This window comes from Galeopterus variegatus, unplaced genomic scaffold (genome assembly GCF_000696425.1).
Source record: "Galeopterus variegatus unplaced genomic scaffold, G_variegatus-3.0.2 Scaffold6346, whole genome shotgun sequence".
NCBI lineage: Eukaryota > Metazoa > Chordata > Mammalia > Dermoptera > Cynocephalidae > Galeopterus > Galeopterus variegatus.
This window is the reverse complement of record NW_007732457.1, coordinates 72,397-90,100: the sequence shown is the minus strand read 5'-3', so window position 1 is coordinate 90,100 and position 17,704 is coordinate 72,397. Positions and strand designations below refer to the sequence as shown.

The following is a 17,704-nucleotide window of genomic DNA, read 5'->3' as shown; positions in this document are numbered from 1 at the left end:
AAATTTTAGAATAAGCTTTTAATAGGAATTGCATTAAACCTATAGATTGTTCTGAAAAAAAATTGACATCATGATTATGTTGAGTCTTCTAATCCATGAACATAGTATGTTTCTCCATTTATTTAGGTCCTCTGTGCTTTCTCTTATCAGTGTATTTAGGTTTTCTTTGATTAGTTTTATCAGCATTTTGCAATTTTCAGGTCAGATCTAGCACATGTTTTGTTAGATTTATACATAAGTATCTCATTTTCCCTGAAGCAGTTGTAAATGGTCTTGTGTTTTTAATTTTGGTTTCCATATTCTTGTTATTTGTATATAGAAATGTGATTGGTTTTTGTGTATTGCTCTTGTACCCTGCAACCTTGCTGAACTCAATGAACTTGTATGAAGTAAATACACTCATGTAATCACTACCAATATCAAGATAAAGAAAACCATAGCTTCCCAAGGGCCTTCCTTGTGCCTCCTCCTTGTCCCTGGGCTACTCACCCCTTATTCCCAGATAATTGCTATTTTGACTTCTACCACCATTAATTTATTTTGCCTGTTCTTAAACTGCATATCTATGGAATCATATAGGATGTACTCCCTTGTATCTGACTTCTTTCATTCAATGTTGTGAAATTCATGTTGTATGTACTATAGTTTGTTCTTTTTCATTGCTGAGCAGTATTCCATGGTATGCTACCATAATTTATTCATTCTGTTGATGGGCTTTTGCATTATTCCCAGTTTGGGGCTATTAGAATTTAAGCTGCTATGAATATTTTTGCATCCATATTTTGGCACTTATGCTTACTCATTTCTTTAGGCTACAAGGTTCATTGTTTTAAATTCTACATGATTAACAGGTAACTGTGAGGGATCAGAAGCAGGAAAATATAATTTTCACTATTGGAGTTACAATCTATAAATTTCTGTAGCATGTGTTGCGTCTGTTAATTGATTGGCACTGAACATTGAACAAGTATTTCCTGAGTCTGGGTCAGTCACTGTCCTGACCATATCCTTCCTTAAGTTGTTGGTTAAGTTTTAGAGTCCCCATATGGTATTTCTCCAAAAAAAAGTGTCTAGTGTTTTGTTAGCCAAGGCCACATCTCATGCTTCTTTGCCTCCCTACAATGATTAGCACTGTACCTTGAACAGAGCTCCTGCTCAGTAAATATTTGTTCCTTGAGTGATGGAGGGTGCATTCTGAATTAATGAGGTATTACAGTGGTTCCAGCTGATTGCCGAACAGATGACTAAGCTAACACTGGCCTCGTTATTGCAGCTCTATAGGTATGGCCTGTGTTGATTCATGTGACTCTCTTCAACGTTCTGAAGATTCCTGAATACATGAGGCTCATTTATGTCATGTCACAGATTGTACCATGGTGAAATAAAAATCATGTTAGCCATTGTTAAGTTTAGTCATTTTCTCAATATTTATTTTGGAAATTAGATAATCGCAAACGAGACAGAGGATGAATCTGTTTACAGAGGAAATAATTGGCCAGGGGAATCTAAAATTCGTGTTCAAAGAATTCAAGCAGCATCTCCGCCTATAAGTGGCAGCTTTGACATTCAAGCTTATGGACATATTCTCAAAGGTATATGATAAAAGTTCAAAACATTCATATTTATGTAAATATATATACACACACACGTATATTGCTATAAAATGTTAAGTATTATCTCACTTAAGAATTACTTCTTATTGCTATTTTTACATTCGAATGTCTAGTCTAGTAATACAGGTGTATATATATTAATATATACCACATTATGGCCAATTAATAGCCAATCATAATGTTTTTGTTTTAAATCTTTCTTTTAATATATTAGAAAAGAACTCATCCATCCAAAGCCAACATGATTAATAATGATTGTTTTTATGTGAAAATAATATAAGAAAAAGTCCGCAAAAATATATAACAAATTCCTAACAGTCATTTTTCAAAGGTGGTTCCAATTATGATTTTCATGTCATACCTTTCTATAATACATACATTTTTGAAAATAAGCATTCATTACTGTGTTAGCCAAAATAATAATGATAATATTAAAATATTATAAAAATTGAGAATTGGAATATTATTTTTAAAGACAACTATAATTGAATTGTCTAAACCTGTGCTGTCCACTATAGTGGCCATGAGCCAATATGTGGCTACAGAGCAATTGAAATGTGACTGGTGCCACATGTTGAAATAATAACATACAATTTTAAGGGATTCTGTAAAATTTATTATTACAATAATTTTACCTGTTTATTTTTACTTCTTAAAATATAGCTATTAGAAAATGCAAAATAATATATGTGGTTCACAGTAGTTATCAATTCAACAGTGCTAATCTTGACCACCATACTAAACATTTTTGTGTACTTCTTTCTAGTAGTATTTCTCTGTTTAATTTATACAATTGAGATTATGTCAGTAATGTAAAGCTAAGTTATTCAGAACAAGGAAATGGGAATATGTTTACATTTCTCCCTCACCAGATATACCAGGTTACATTCCCAAAAGCTTTTTTCTCTTTTATCTTCATGACTTATAGGTTATTAGGATTCTCAAAGGTCTGCTAATTGAAATTAAATCCATTTATTTAATCACATTAAAATTGGTATTAAAAATAAAATTGATTATCTGTAAAATTTATTTTATATCTTTGCATTTAAGACTTTTTATTTTTTTTTATAAAAAGTATTTTAATATAAAAATATAAAAAATATTTTATTTTTAATGTCAAAATGAATTGATATTTTATATTTGTGAATTCATATTAAAAATAAAAGTATTTGAGCTAAGGCCACAGTATGAGGTACATTACTATTATAATTTTTAAAAATTTTATCATCATTATTATTACATTGACAGGTAAAATTGTATGTTTTTATTTTGTTTCCAAGAAATATGCAAATTCTTGGCATAAGTAAGATGCGAGTTTCATTTTTACTCTACTGGAGGAGGACATGCTGTTTACAAGTGATAATACATCCTATACATTTGGTGTATGCTGAAGATGGAATTGGTTTGCCAGTTTCAATGTGTGCTGTTTGCCATCCCTCTGTGAATTCAGGCCTCCCTGCTGCTGTGTCAGCTGCAGATCTGCAGTTTGCTCTCCAGAGTCTGGAGGAAGTGGGACAAATCTCAGTTACACGAGAGGGAACCTGTGCTGGATATTCATGGAACATCAAGTGGAGAAGCATGTGTGGAAGGCAGAATCTTCTACAGGTTTTTTCGTTTGGCTTGGCTCCTGTTTTCTATGTGTTGTTTGCTTATTTGCACACTGTCTCATTCCAAAAGAATTTGAGACTGTGTATATTTTTAAAATGCAAACTATAGGTTAAAAATTTTTTAAAGAAAATCATGGAGAAGGTTGTTCTAAATTAAATTGACCAGGTGTGCTCTTTCATGGAGCATAGCTGTCGGTACTTCATTCCCTACACCATATGTAAAACTCCAGGAATATGTGTGTTGGAAAACCCTTAACAGGGGCAGGGGGAACACAGGCAGGCCAGTCACAGAACTAAATCAATGCATACTTTAAGGAGGGCCAAGGAAAATCAACTTCACTGTCTATAATTCTACCACTAGAGCTGTATTCTGGGGCTTTGGACCCATCTGTGGTTATAAAGATGACCTTTTCAAGTTCATAAGGGGGAAACACCTTAAGCTCTCATCTAATTACCTTTGCTTAATTAGAGTATGGAAGAAGACAGGGGAGAGGAGTCAGATCCAGAGTATGTGAAGGAGAGGAATCTAGAGAAGACTGGGGGCTCCAATTGTCCAACAATAAAAGGATGATGCTTTCTAATGGTGTTGAAAGTGAGGAGACAGTCTGTCCTATGCAATGTTGGTGAGAATGTAAATTAGTACAATCTTTTGGGAAGATAATTTGGTAATATCTGAACATAGATATTTTGTAATTTAGCAATCTCATTTATGTAACTCTATCCTACTAAACTAATAATACAAATGTAAAATTATATAGGCACATGGGTAGCCACTGCAGCATTATGTAATAATAAAATCGTAGAAAGCTAAATCCCCATTAATAGAATGATTGTTTAAATAACATAACCTTCACACAAATTCTGTGCTGCCATATGTAGACCCACATACATTCACCTGGAAAGCTATCCATGACAAAATGTGAAAAAGAATGTAGAACTCTACTTATCAAATCATTTGTGGGATGGTGAGAGGAAAGAAGTGGAGGTAGAAAAATAGGAGACAAAAACACAAAAGTATGTAAACATAGAACACAAGTCTGTATGGATGTGCCACACAGTAACAGCCACAAAGATATGGGGGTTATTTTAAGAAAACTCATGGCCTGGGACTGGAATTAGAAAATTCCACAGCTGAGATCACTGTTGGGACTGGTTTCCTTCTTGGTCTCTCTGTTGGTGTCTGTGCATCTATTCTGTTCTATCTTTTATGACCAGCCTCTTCTACTTATTCACTTCTGTTCTTTATCACTTTGGCTCATGCACGGCCCAGCGTGGAGACTCCTATCTCTTTGCAAGCCCCCGCAGACATCAGAAGGCTGTTACATTGGCAGAGGGATTTTGGAATGACCAAATTGTATGTGTTGATTTGATTTGGTTTCATTATCACCATTGGAAGAAAATATAATTTCAGGAGTGGATGAAAGACCAGGATAGTCAGAGATAAAAAATGCTAAAGGGGAAAGTTGACTCTCAGGTGGAACAAGAATTCACGATTTCGACTATTATTTCAACCATAATTTATCAAAGAATAAAAATTTTGAGAAAATCTAATTTAGTGAATTAATTTTCTTTAAACTTATTAATTCTACAAATTGAAGTTAATTTTAGTCATTTAATTCAAGTTGTAATAGATGCAATGTATAATGTCATGGTCTTAGCATTTTTTTTCTTGGATAGGTTAAACATTTTTAAATAAGTTATTTTTAAACTTATCTTTTTCAGAAAAATGTGACTAAAATGATCTTTAGTTTTTCTTTTGTGTCCTTTGGGTTTATTCACTTTCACTTAGGCTCAAATTAAAACAGAAAAATTAGCACGGTCATATTTATCATAGCCTTTCTAGTAAAATAATTTTGCATAAAAATAGGTTGATGATTCCAGCATTACTGGAGAAAAGGCTAATATGACAGTTACAAAGATAAAGGAAGGTGGCTTATTCAGACAACGCATATGTGGAGACCTACTTCGTACACCCAGTCAACAGCCCCAGGTATTTTAGAACATTTTCTCATGGTGTTTAACATAATTTTCAGTGTATAACTAGTTTGTAATACATTAAGGACATTGTAAAACAGGAGGGTTGACTTCTCTATTTTCATGTGAATATTTGTGTTAAATTGATCAACTCAATAGTAGTATTCTATGACTGTTGAAAGAATTATCTTCCTTATGATAAAATTATGGATTTTTAAGCTCTACTACTGCCAGAATCTGGAAATATGCTCTTTCATTTAATCTTTACAGTAACTTTGTGAAGTAATTAATAATGTTGCCATTTAATGATGAAGAAATCAAAGTGTGAAGAGTTTAGGGGACTTTTCCAAGAGCAACCTTTATTTTTCTTTTTAGAGCTAATCAATTCCAAGCATAATATGCATTTATTATTTTTTATTTATAGTTTTATGCCGCTCTCTATCCTAGCCCTACAAGAATATAAGTTGAGTGACAGTAAGGATGTCATTGGTCTAATTTAATGTTGTATTCTTGTATTTCTAACATTTACAACTGTGTCTGATACATAGTGAACATGTTCACTGAACGAATAAATGAATGAATGAAATGTCAAAGTAGAAACATATAAATAGACCAATGTTTGTAGATAAACAGGCAAACAAACAAAATCATCATTTATTCTAAACCCTATGCATATTCTACTGAACCATACTGCCCCTTTGCCCCTGTTCTCTAGCTCTGTGTTTCTTTATTTGAAGGTTGAAGTCTATGTCAATGGAATTCCAGCTAAATGTTCAGGTGACTGTGGTTTTACATGGGATCCCATGACAACTCCCCTAGTCTTGTCCATAAGCCCTTCTCAAGGTAACCTCCTGCTTTTTAACCTGGAATATGGGGTGGAAGATAACTAGCAAAATGTAAACTCTGATAATGGTTTAAAAATATATTTATAGTAATGTCACCATCTAAGGGAAGCAGACAGTTTCACATAATGAAAAATAAATGTATCAGATAAGAAAGCTATGGAAAGAGCACTAACTAATTTTTGAAAAAAAAAAATCGTCTTCGAAGTAAGTCCTCTATCTTCACCAGTTAAAATCAGTCTCTAAAGTTTTGCTATGACATTGTGGCATATTTTTGTTCAACTGTGCTAGCTATGGTATTAATTTCATTATATGAGACCACTTCTAGGAGATTTAGTATTTAAGGCTAATAACAAGACAGCTGCTTTTAGTGAAAGAAAATAATTGGATCCATAGATTTGAGAATAAAAGATAGAAAAATTACTGACAAAAGCTCAGTCTAGGAAACACATTGTACCATATCTTCATACTATGTTATTGTCTCAAAAAACCCCACCTGATTATGCTTTGTGTCTGAGCACCCAAGGATTGAAATAAGCAGAAGAAATAAGGATTGTAAGGGGTAGCTTTTTTTTTTTTTTTTTTTTGTTCAATCAGAAAGAATAGCTTAGATACTATAATTACATAGTTGGTCTTAGTAGCTGGTCATGAAATTTACCTGCTAATTTTATATCAGACCCCCCAAAAGGGTCACAAATTTTAAAATAGTGCATCTTTGTGTTGAAAGAATATATTCTTCAGATTATTTATACAGTACTGATATTAACTTTTGGATAATTCATGTTTTATGGCATCAAAACTCTCAAAAATAAGGATTTGATTAAATTTAACTTGGTCATCCTTATGTTAAGGATCCTTCTGTTTAATTTGGTATTCTTACGTTTGCATTCATCCTTGCATTTTGTAATGAATTTCTACTTTTACTCATATGTGCACTTCCTGAAAAAATATTTCTTACTCAAAATTATTAACCTTTTGCCACACTTTGATCAATTTTAAAATAATGAAGAGATAAGTATAGAGAGTACTATAAAAAAAACACCCATTTTGTCATCACTGATAATTAACAGCTGTTAACGTTTTCTCATATTTACTTCCAATCATCAATTTAAGAAAGAAAATATTATAGGAACAGTTACCATCCTCTTTAAGCACCATGACTAATTCCAGTCCCCTGAAAAACTCCCCAGAGGCAATTATAGTAATTAACTTTGTCTGTATTCTCCTACACCACATATGGTAATTTTTCCACGTTTTTAAGCTTATGAATGAGATATTACAATGTAAATATCATTTTAAATTTTTACTTTTGTCATCAGCATTCATTTTGAGGTATATTTATGTGGCTTATCTACATCTAATGCATCACCATAAAGTACTTCATGACTGTATTAATTTACTTCTCTATTGATAGACAACTATTTGTACAAATCTCCTATTGCATACATGCTACAGCTTCTTTAGGGTATATGCCCTGATGTGGAATTGCTGAATAATCACTGGGTATATGTGTAGCTTACTAGATGACCAAACTGCTCTCTAAGGTAACTGTCCTACCAGCAGGTGTGAGAGCACCATATTCCCTATATCCTTGCCAATACTTGAAATTATTAGCTTGCTGATTTTGACCTATCTGATGGGTGAAAGAAATTACCTCATCATTGTTTTAATTTGTCTATTCCCTGATTAGTGATGCACGTGAGCATCTTCTCTCAGGTATCTTAGACATTCAGTTAGGTTACTTCTTTTTCTGCAAATAGTTTAGCATCCTTTATCCATTTTTAATTGGATTGTCTCTCTTCTATTGACTGGTAACTGTGTATTAGATGGTATGTTTACCAATCCTCTGCACTTCTTCTCTCAGTATATCACATGTATTTTGGTTTAATATCTTGTTTATGGAAATATTTAAATAATTGATTTATTCTAATTTATGTATTTTTCACTTTATGATTAACGATGGCTTTTAGTATCTTATTTAAGAAATTCATCTCTGCCTCAAAGTCATTAAGATATTTGACTACATTCTTTTCTAAAAGTATGGAGCTTTGTTTTTCATTCTTAGCTATTTAAATACATATGGATCTATATACTGTGTGGTGATATATCAGTACTGTTGCCATAGTCATATATATAATTTATTGATCAAACTTGGACACTTTCAAGAGTGAATGAATAAACATTAAGTATAAAGATACTGGGACAGCGGGTGTTAAGCTGGACTATCACAGGCACATTTTGATGTATATCGCCCTAAATAGAGAAATCTTTTTTTTTTTTTAAATGATGTGTTCACAACATATACTGTATAGAATATCCTTCCTCATGAATTTGTGATGGTAATTCTGTGCACATAGTTATGATATGGAGATGTCTGTTTAATTACTTTACCATAAGAATATTTTTTTCTTTTTTTTTAATACCTCATTCCATACTTTCAGTCAGATAATTCTTTCTAATAATTTCTGTCAACAGATTCAAAATATGAAGCAATGTAGAGTAATTGAACGGAAAAAAATAACATTGCCAAACAAATGTGTCCTTTTTCCCTCTGCTCGCTTGTAGGCTTATTGTTTACATCTTTGAAAAAATATGTTTATTTCTCTCTGAGAAATATCTTATTTTATAACAACAGATTTTATTTTTGTCATTTTAATATTGTTATTTAAATTTATCATTTCCAGGGTCCTATCAAGAAAGCACAATTCTAACCATAGTAGGCTCTGGATTTTCTCCCAGTTCAGAAGTATCGGTCTCAGTTGGACCAGTAGGCTGCTCTCTTCTTTCTGTGGATGGTAGGTCCTTTTCAAAATTATGAAGTCTAATTGTTTTTTTCTAAGAGAAAGTGGACTCAAAGAGCATTATTACAATTATAATTATCCTGTAGAGACTACACAAAGGGTCATGAAATTGGCACCCTGGTCTAGATAATGCCTTACCTTTTTAATATGTGATTGTGACCACAGACTAACTATTTCACTATTGTATAATGTTTTTATCCCATAAGAGTTGATTTTTTTTTCCTTCATAAAGTGGTTACATGAAATCTTTCTTGCATTGGTGTGTCTCTGAGACACAAAAGTGTATGAAGTGATAGTCTAGTTCATGATCCCCTCTGCCCACGTTTCACATGTCACATTATTTAGGCAGCAACCTGACATGGCCAACTGCCCTGACTTACAGAACAACAGAACCTCTATCTATTAACATAGAATTTAAAGGCCATTTACATTTTTTACTATAATTATTTATTTTCCTAACAATTGTCTTTCATAATCCTAGGCATTTTCCTTATTTTTAATAGATTGGAATCTCATAAGCAAGTCCATTTACCAAATCATTTCTATTGTTTTTAATTTAGATCTTCTATGCATTCTTGAGATCTAATAGTCAATGCTGTACCTATATTATCCATGAACACAGACTATTCTAACTGAAGTAAAAAAACGTGTTTTCATTTAGTTTTTGATCGCCTTTCTTGATTAAAACCTAGTATTTCATTCAGTTTTAAACATAAATAATATATTGGGCTCCAAATTTTAGATTTATTGATATCAATGGGCTTATAAATTCGAATTTGAGAAAATTATGATGGTAGCCTCTTTTGGTCACAGTAGCATCAGGAGCAAATTGTTTACATTGCTTTCATTATTGGTTTACCTAACCATTTTCTAGGATTTATAGTATCAGGTAGTTTGTAAAGATTTTTCCCTTCCACTAACCCCTTCCCCCCATTATTGTATGAGAATAGTTAGTTTTCTTGGGATATATTTATTAGGATCTGAACATAAAGACCAATGTTAATATTTGAAAATATGAATTTTCAGTAATTTTATCTTAAAAAACCATTTGCTTTATCATTTTCTTCTTTTTCATCACAAGAAAATGAGATCAAGTGCCAGATTCTGAATGCAAGTGCTGGACATGCACCAGTTGCTGTGTCTGTAGCTGATGCTGGACTAGCACAGAGTACACAGGGTGAGGGACTCCACTTTGTTTACCAGAGTCAGATCTCACACATCTGGCCTGCTTCGGGAAGCCTAGCAGGTAAGAGTTAATCGTTCTAAATGGAGAAAATTGCATATATTTCCATTATTTCGCTGTGCTGTTTCCAGTTCAGGGCAAAGGGAGAAGAACCCAAAGCTCTCTCATATAGAACAAAGGAGAGTTTCCTTTTAGAAGGCACAGGGATTAAATGGCTGACTAATTCTTTTGTTCCTTATGAAGCACAAGTCAGGGTGACCGCTTATACTTACATCTTAGGTTATTGAATTAATATCATCAATTATTGCATGTTTCTATAACAAGCTCATCAATTATGTCAAGATAAGATTTATTAGTTATTCTGCTTACCAGCTGCTCTATTTGTAACCATAGTCTCAATGGAGCTACTTGACCCAGGAAAAGTTCTGGGAACAAATCAGGAAAAGAAGGCTCAGAGAATGGAAAGAAAGTAACACATTTTTCCTGTCCTGCTTCATTTCCTTTGTGTTTTGTTTATTAGTTTTTTTTATTAGTCTTAGTTTGGATTTTGTGCTTTGGTTTTGATCTTTTGATGTGCTTTTATTTTACTTTATTTTATTTTTATTTTTTTCTTAGCATTTATTTTACTGAAAGATTTTAAAATTTGTGATTTGTTGAGAGTCTTAATTCATTCTTATTTCCTACCAATGAAATGGATGAGCAAATAGGAACAGCATAATTTCTCCTTAGGGTGAAGAAGGCACTATAAAAAATAGCAGTTGCTACTAATAATACCCCAAAGCAAATGTGCATTGCAAATCTATGTTATTCATTAAATCAACTTGCCCAGCTCCTTTATGGTTTCAGGCTACAGAGCTCAGGCTCTGGTGTGTGCTGGTGATTATATGTCTTCCGTCCATCTCTTAGATGGTTGGATTATTCTTGAATGATGAGTTAGATGTTGCCCGAGTTTCTTTTTGTTATTCTTGATTTGTTTTTGTTTTTGCTTGTTTGCTTGAAGGTGGTACTCTACTGACTGTATCTGGATTTGGCTTTAACAAAAATTCAAAAGTATTAGTTGGAAATGAAACCTGCGATGTAATTGAAGGGGATTTGAATAGAATAACCTGCAGAACACCAAAAGTAAGGCCGCTGATTTCAGTCATTTTTTTCCCCTAAGCCTCAAATCTTATGAATTAGGGAACATCTCAGCAGTGGCTTATTTGCCTAGGAATTGCAGAGTTATGCTCTTTTAAAGTTATTTCTTCAACATCTTTCTGCTAAGATCTAAAGACAAAAAAATTATCTCCACATTCTAGATCCTTAAAATTATAAAAGAAGACAGACACATAAACCAGTATTAAACAATGTGTTTCATTTGAAGTAATCGAAGTAGATATGAAGTAAAGATAAAAAACAAGGGTGTCAGAAACAGTTTCACAGAAAAGTTAATGTCCTATCAGTGCTTGGGATGAATGGGAGTTTACCAGGTAAATCAAAAGATGGAAACAAAATTTAGTACTAATAAATAGTCCAAAAAATTCCAAAAGCAAATCTAGATATTTTTGGTTTTCAAAAAAGAATGTATTTTAAAATGTGTTAAAGTTTCAGTTGTTTGTTGACCAAAAAATGTGAAGTTCTCCATGGAATATTGCATCTTAGGACCAATCATTGTTCTTTATTTTTTAAAAAACAGTCTTCAAATTTAAACCCAGACTCTGGTTTGTGCAAAAGGATGCTGAATCCAGTCACTGATATTAAAAAAAAAATGTAGCAGAATAAGTGGGGACATTGTGTAGTTGAAATCCGTAGGAAAAATAAATTTGAGTATGTGTTGGACTGAATGATGAGATGAGAACCTGGGTGATATGATAAACTAAAATTTTTTAAAAATTATGTCATTCAGTTAAACACTGAGTGTGCATTAAAGAAATACTCGATGATGAAAAAAATATTTCTCCTAATCAGGAATTGTGTTAGGTGCTATATTAGTGAAAGCCCCAAATATTTTTCTTAGGTGTCTAAGTGCTTAGTCTTGGATTCTGGAGCTAGAGTGGCAAAAGATATAATAATATTATTTGTCAGTGAACAGAAATAGAAATTACATTTGAATCTGTTTCAAGAGCAAAAAATCAAAACTTCTAGTATTTTATGTTGTATCCATTAGAGAACCACACTTTTCCAGAGCATCTCAACTACATTGTGGAGCTCTCAGAAATCCAATAATATAAATACATTTAAATTGATCATAAAACCCACAGAACCAATATATCATAGACCTTCATCTTGAGAATTCGAATATGTAACCTTTATTGACACCACAACTTTTCTAAATATCTGAAAACTGACTCTGATTCATGACTTTGAAACAAAACATCTTCAGAAGTTTATTTTTAAAAGTTCTATTAGTTTTTGGCTACTGGATTTCCATATGTCAACATTTAACATTTTCTAATTGTTTTATTTTTTTCTGTTACATTAGAGAATTGAGGGTACAGTTAATATTTCAGTTATTACCAATGGATTTCAAGCCTTGGCAAAGGATGCTTTCAGTTATAATTGCTTACAGACTCCAGTTATAACTGACTTTAGTCCAAAAGTACGGACAATACTAGGTAAGACGTTCTTCAATAAGTTCAGCTGTTTGACGTATACATAGAAATCACTTCTACAATGTCTTTTGAATCATAGTTTCTCCTACAGTTTTGTTTCTTAAAATGAAACTAATCATGTTTTTCTTTTTTTACTATAGATTATAATTTCACTTTTAACAGTAAGGAGAGAAATATTGTTTTATTAAAAAGTGCTATGACATCTTTTTTCCTTGTGAAATAATTAAATATGAATTTTATCTCTATGTGGCAGCCATCAACTCTTTCATTGTTTTTCCTTTTGCCTCTGAAAGCGTCAGGATTTCTTAAATCCAGTGAAGGATAAGAAATGAATTGGTTTATATAATATGCAATTTCACACTGGATAAAATGGAACTTTTTATAAAATTCCTTTTCCTTTTAAAATAATAGGAGAAGTTAACTTAACAATTAAGGGTTATAACTTTGGAAATGAAATCACACAAAACACGGTGGTATATGTTGGAAGAAAAACCTGCCAAGTACTTCACTGGAACTTCACAGACATTAGTTGTCTTTTGCCCAAGTTGTCTCCTGGAAAACATGATATCTATGTGGAAGTCAGAAACTGGGGTTTTGCATCAACAAGGTATGGTAATGAACATAAACTCAGTGGAGTTGTGGAAAACCTGAAGCTAGTAGAATTGGGATGGGGAAAGATATAGGCATTAACCTATAATACGTCAATTGCTTTCTTCACTTTCTATACCTCCTTTTACAAAAGATTCTGAGACTGTCTCACAACATGCAATATGACACAGTTTTCAGACCAATACCATTCAGATCAGGTTGTAAAATTCTCTGTGCAACTAGATTTATATGTATGTCATGTGATGTCGATTTATTCAGGAAGAACTTATCAAGCAGTTTTTGGGGTCAGGCACTTGCTCAGTGCTGGATTCATGATGGGAAATAAGAGAGGTAAGTCCCCTGCATTAATGGTGCTCACAGTTTTGTTGGAAAGAGAGATTTCAAACAGAAGAGTACATCGATAACTTAATTATAAATATGAAAAAGACTATGAATAAGAGGTACCAGGTACCGTAAGAGTATATAGCAAAGAAAACTAACTTATCCTGAGGATCAGGGAAGGAGTCTCTGAAAAGGTGGCAGTTAAGCCAAGAAATGGGTAGGAGCTGGCCCTCTGACGGAGAGGAGAGAGAGAATCCTTCTCCAACTCTATTTCCTGTAGGTATTTAGTATTTTCTTCCCCAAAATTGTTTGTTAACCAATGAAATTTTAGTTCCAGTATGAGGGAATTACTGGTTTGGAATGCTTAGAAAAAGAGGAAACTGAAATTTGAGGATTGAGAAAAAGGCAAATAATAAGGTGGATGTCAGAGTGGAAAGAGAGATGATTGCAGCTAAATCTCGCAGGAAATGAAAGAAGATGAGCAACAGTAAACATAAACCTCAGGACCACTCCCCTCTTAAAGTCACAGGGCGGGGTTCACATGGATTCTGGAAGAGCTGTTGGCTTGTGCTTTGATTTGGTGACATAATGGGCAGAATTGACACCATACAAAATTGAGTATACAGATGGGGTTTCGAGAAATTCCAATTCAGTTATACTGTGGAAGCCAAATAAAAGTTAGCACAATAACTCATTTGAGTTTTTCCGCCTCTCTGCAGTTATGGTGGGAGCTGGGATGTGGGAGTCAGCTCTACACCAAGTCAGAAAATCTTTGTATGTTTTGACGGTCTCCTAGCAGACACATTGTAACAAAGCAAAATAAATTAAAAAGTCTCACTGAAATAGTGGGAAGGGAATTCCTGACAAGTTTCCAACAAACATGGAATGATAAATTCAAATTAATTATACAAAACTTTGATTACTCATACAAGATACAGGAATTTCATTGCTATTCTATTTTTTATAGATTTAATTGCCTTTATGTCTTACTCTAAAGAAAGTATAAAATATTTTAAAGGATTTCATGTATTTCTTATGACCTTAATTCTCATAACCATATTTTTCCATAACATTTTAAGATTATCCATCTCAAATTCTTCGGCCATTAGATTTTCATAAATCTAATTTTCATAGTTAGGAAAAATTATTAACATACACCATTCAACCAAATTGAAGTTATGATAATTATCAGATTATCTAGCTTGAAAAAGTAATGTTAAATTAAATATTCAATTACTTCTTCTCCCTAAAGGAGTCATATTCTAGCAAGAGTTTAGAGATAAGTACCCATGGAAAGCTCATTGAAAAATCTATTCATTTTTCTTTTTCAGAGACAAGCTAAATGCTTCAATACAGTATATATTAGAAGTGACCAACATGTTTCCACAGAGAGGTTCCTTATATGGTGGAACCGAAATCACTATAAAGGGTTTTGGGTTCAGCACAGCACCAACTGAGAATACTGTGCTGTTAGGTAAGAGCTTCATCCCACGGGACAGCTGTTAGCATTTTTCTCAGCCTAAAGGATGTGCTATAGGTGCTGAGTTATTACACAAATACTCTCAATCATGAAAGCTTTAATTTTCTATCAGTGTATAAAAGGTTAAGTGTATTTGGTTAAGGTAGTAAAGACAAACTACATAACTGCTTTTGATTTCAATAAATAATTACCATGTATTTAATGTGTATAGAACACCTAAAAGGGGGGAGGGGTCTCTGTGCTGGAAATAATCAGTGCTAAACATGATTATGATCAGAAAAAAGGGACCGAAGATACTACTGTATAAGGCAGAGCTTTTGCAGGGCCTTAACTATGATCTTACTATACTTCATCTCTCTAGTTCACAAAAAATATTTAAGAACTTTTTTCCATCTTTATTCTTTCTAGGATCCTTCCCTTGCAATGTGACATCATCATCAGAAAATATCATCAAATGTATTCTTCACTCAACAGGGAATGTATTCAGAATTACCAACAATGGGGAAGATTCAGGTACCAGCCAACATCTATATATCGTGAATAACGGAAGCACTTTACCCTGGAATCAATTTGATTTTAATCTGTTTTATACTTTAAGTTATTCATAGAATAAGTATTGTATTTCTTTTATAAGTTGTCAGTGGTATACACTTGACGTAGGGGTCACATATAGAATGAATAAGTGGTAGACTTGAATCTAGAAGGCTAGACTTCACATTTTCAAGTTCAGGAATTGCCATTTGACTTTACTGTGGTACAGAACCTTCTGAGTTACTGTAGTTTATTATCAGTAATGGGATCCAAATAAATATTCAGATGGAAAGTATCTATACTTTTGTATGCATCTATGTCTCAGAAATTGTTTTTGTTTAAAGAATTGATCATAGCTTTAAAAAAATATTCTATGTAATATTTCTGAACAACTTATTTTTGTTTCCAATTTTTTTCAAACTGTCTCTTAATCATTACTTTTGGAGTTGTGTGACTTTTTTCCTTTTATTTTCATTATCTTACTTTCCATTGTTTATTTTTTTAAGTGTTTAAATTATGTACATAATAAAGTTTTATAATGTTAATTAAAAGGTTGTTTTCACTAGTGACTATAGAAAAATACAATGTTTTCAAAAATAATTAAGAAATTTACTTTTTTCCATTTTTTTCTTTTAAAATATGACTCAATTGTTGCTCCCAGAACATGGATTAGGTTATGCCTGGTCACCATCAGTCTTAAACGTGTCTGTGGGAGACACAGTGACATGGCATTGGCAAGCACACCCATTTCTTAGGGGAATAGGATATAGAGTTTTCTCTGTCTCCAGTCCTGGAAGTGTAATTTATGATGGCAAAGGATTTACAAATGGAAGACAGAAATCTCCATCAGGTATGTTTCTGCTTCCTTGAGTTTTGCATCACGCCTCTTTTTCCTAGATGTAATAAAAAAGACATTTCGTTTAGATTTAAAATACTTTTAGATGCACAAAGTGGCTTAATTGGCATTTTATTGTTGTACTAAAAATGTTATAAATGAGTGTAAAAAAATTATTTTATATTAAAATGAATTCAAATATTAGAAATATCTTTATTGATTCTGTGATAATCAACCAATCGAAAAATACAATGAAACAGCAAAATACAATGAAAATAGGAAATGCATGTTTTAATCACACCAATCTGGTAGGAAGTGATGAACTTCTGTTGGTTGGAATCAGTTTTAAAATCAGTATTCCTCCTAGGACAGCTCAGTGTAAAGGGTACCTTTTCAATTGCCTATTTGTCCTATAGATGTAATGGTTTGAATTTTTCACTCACAAAAAAAACAAAGTATTGTGTTTTTCTATACATTTTTTATTCCAGATTGAGGTATGTTTTTTTTGTCATTGTTCATTATTTGTTTTTTGATAAGTTATGCCAGACTTGCCATGGTTTTCTAGAAAATTAATGCTGGATCTTGTCTTCCCGGAATGTAATTTTATTACACAAGATAGCTCCTTTATAGCCAGTGAGTCATTTCCTTACTGCTTCCTGTTGAAATATCACACACACAAAATAAGAAAACTGTTATCTGCAGGTGCATTTAAATGGTCATGTCAAATTTTTTCACTCCCTTTTGATAAATGCATTAATTGCTTGTATTTATTATGTACTATCTTATTTCATGGCAGGTTCATTTTCTTACCAATTTACTTCACCTGGAATTCATTATTATAGCAGCGGGTATGTTGATGGGGCTCACTCCATTTTTCTCCAAGGAGTCATTAATGTTTTACCAGCTGAAACCAGGCACATTTCCCTGCGCCTGTTTGTGGATAGCACTGAAGCTACATATGCTCAGGGTAAGCTGGCTAAAGATGGAAATCTGTTGCGCAGGGTTTATATGGCCTTTCTGGAGTAGAAATCAGATGACTGAGTCTAACCATGCTTCTGTGTCGTACTAGCCACATGATCCTGAATAGGTTTGGACTGCTCTGAGGCTGCAATTTATTCTATAAAATAAGGATCATGTTAGTGTCTTCCTACCAGTCTCTCAGAATCCTAGTGTGCCTCAAATGAGATGTAATGTGAAAGAGTTCTGACACTGTACAGGTCCCCAAAATATATTAAAATGTAAGGTGATGTTGTTTTATTTTCCCCTTTGGATCTGACATGGACAAATTGAAAAATAAATTAGAATTTTTTTTTTTTT

General features: G+C 32.8%; 1 protein-coding gene across 1 annotated transcript in view; it reads left to right on the top strand.

Moving 5' to 3' along the window:
* Positions 1–17,704, top strand: part of LOC103606148 (fibrocystin-L) — a gene marked incomplete at both ends in the record, with an annotated part of 125,955 nt that overhangs the window by 38,078 nt on the left and 70,173 nt on the right. Inside the window, 13 exons of the mRNA XM_008590740.1 lie at positions 1,445–1,592; positions 3,064–3,218; positions 5,088–5,210; positions 5,932–6,037; positions 8,721–8,831; positions 9,919–10,083; positions 11,021–11,142; positions 12,482–12,614; positions 13,023–13,218; positions 14,873–15,015; positions 15,430–15,534; positions 16,214–16,402; positions 17,184–17,354. Coding sequence (XP_008588962.1) covers positions 1,445–1,592; positions 3,064–3,218; positions 5,088–5,210; positions 5,932–6,037; positions 8,721–8,831; positions 9,919–10,083; positions 11,021–11,142; positions 12,482–12,614; positions 13,023–13,218; positions 14,873–15,015; positions 15,430–15,534; positions 16,214–16,402; positions 17,184–17,354 — 1,867 coding nt within the window. The remainder of the gene's footprint in view (positions 1–1,444; positions 1,593–3,063; positions 3,219–5,087; positions 5,211–5,931; positions 6,038–8,720; positions 8,832–9,918; positions 10,084–11,020; positions 11,143–12,481; positions 12,615–13,022; positions 13,219–14,872; positions 15,016–15,429; positions 15,535–16,213; positions 16,403–17,183; positions 17,355–17,704) is intronic.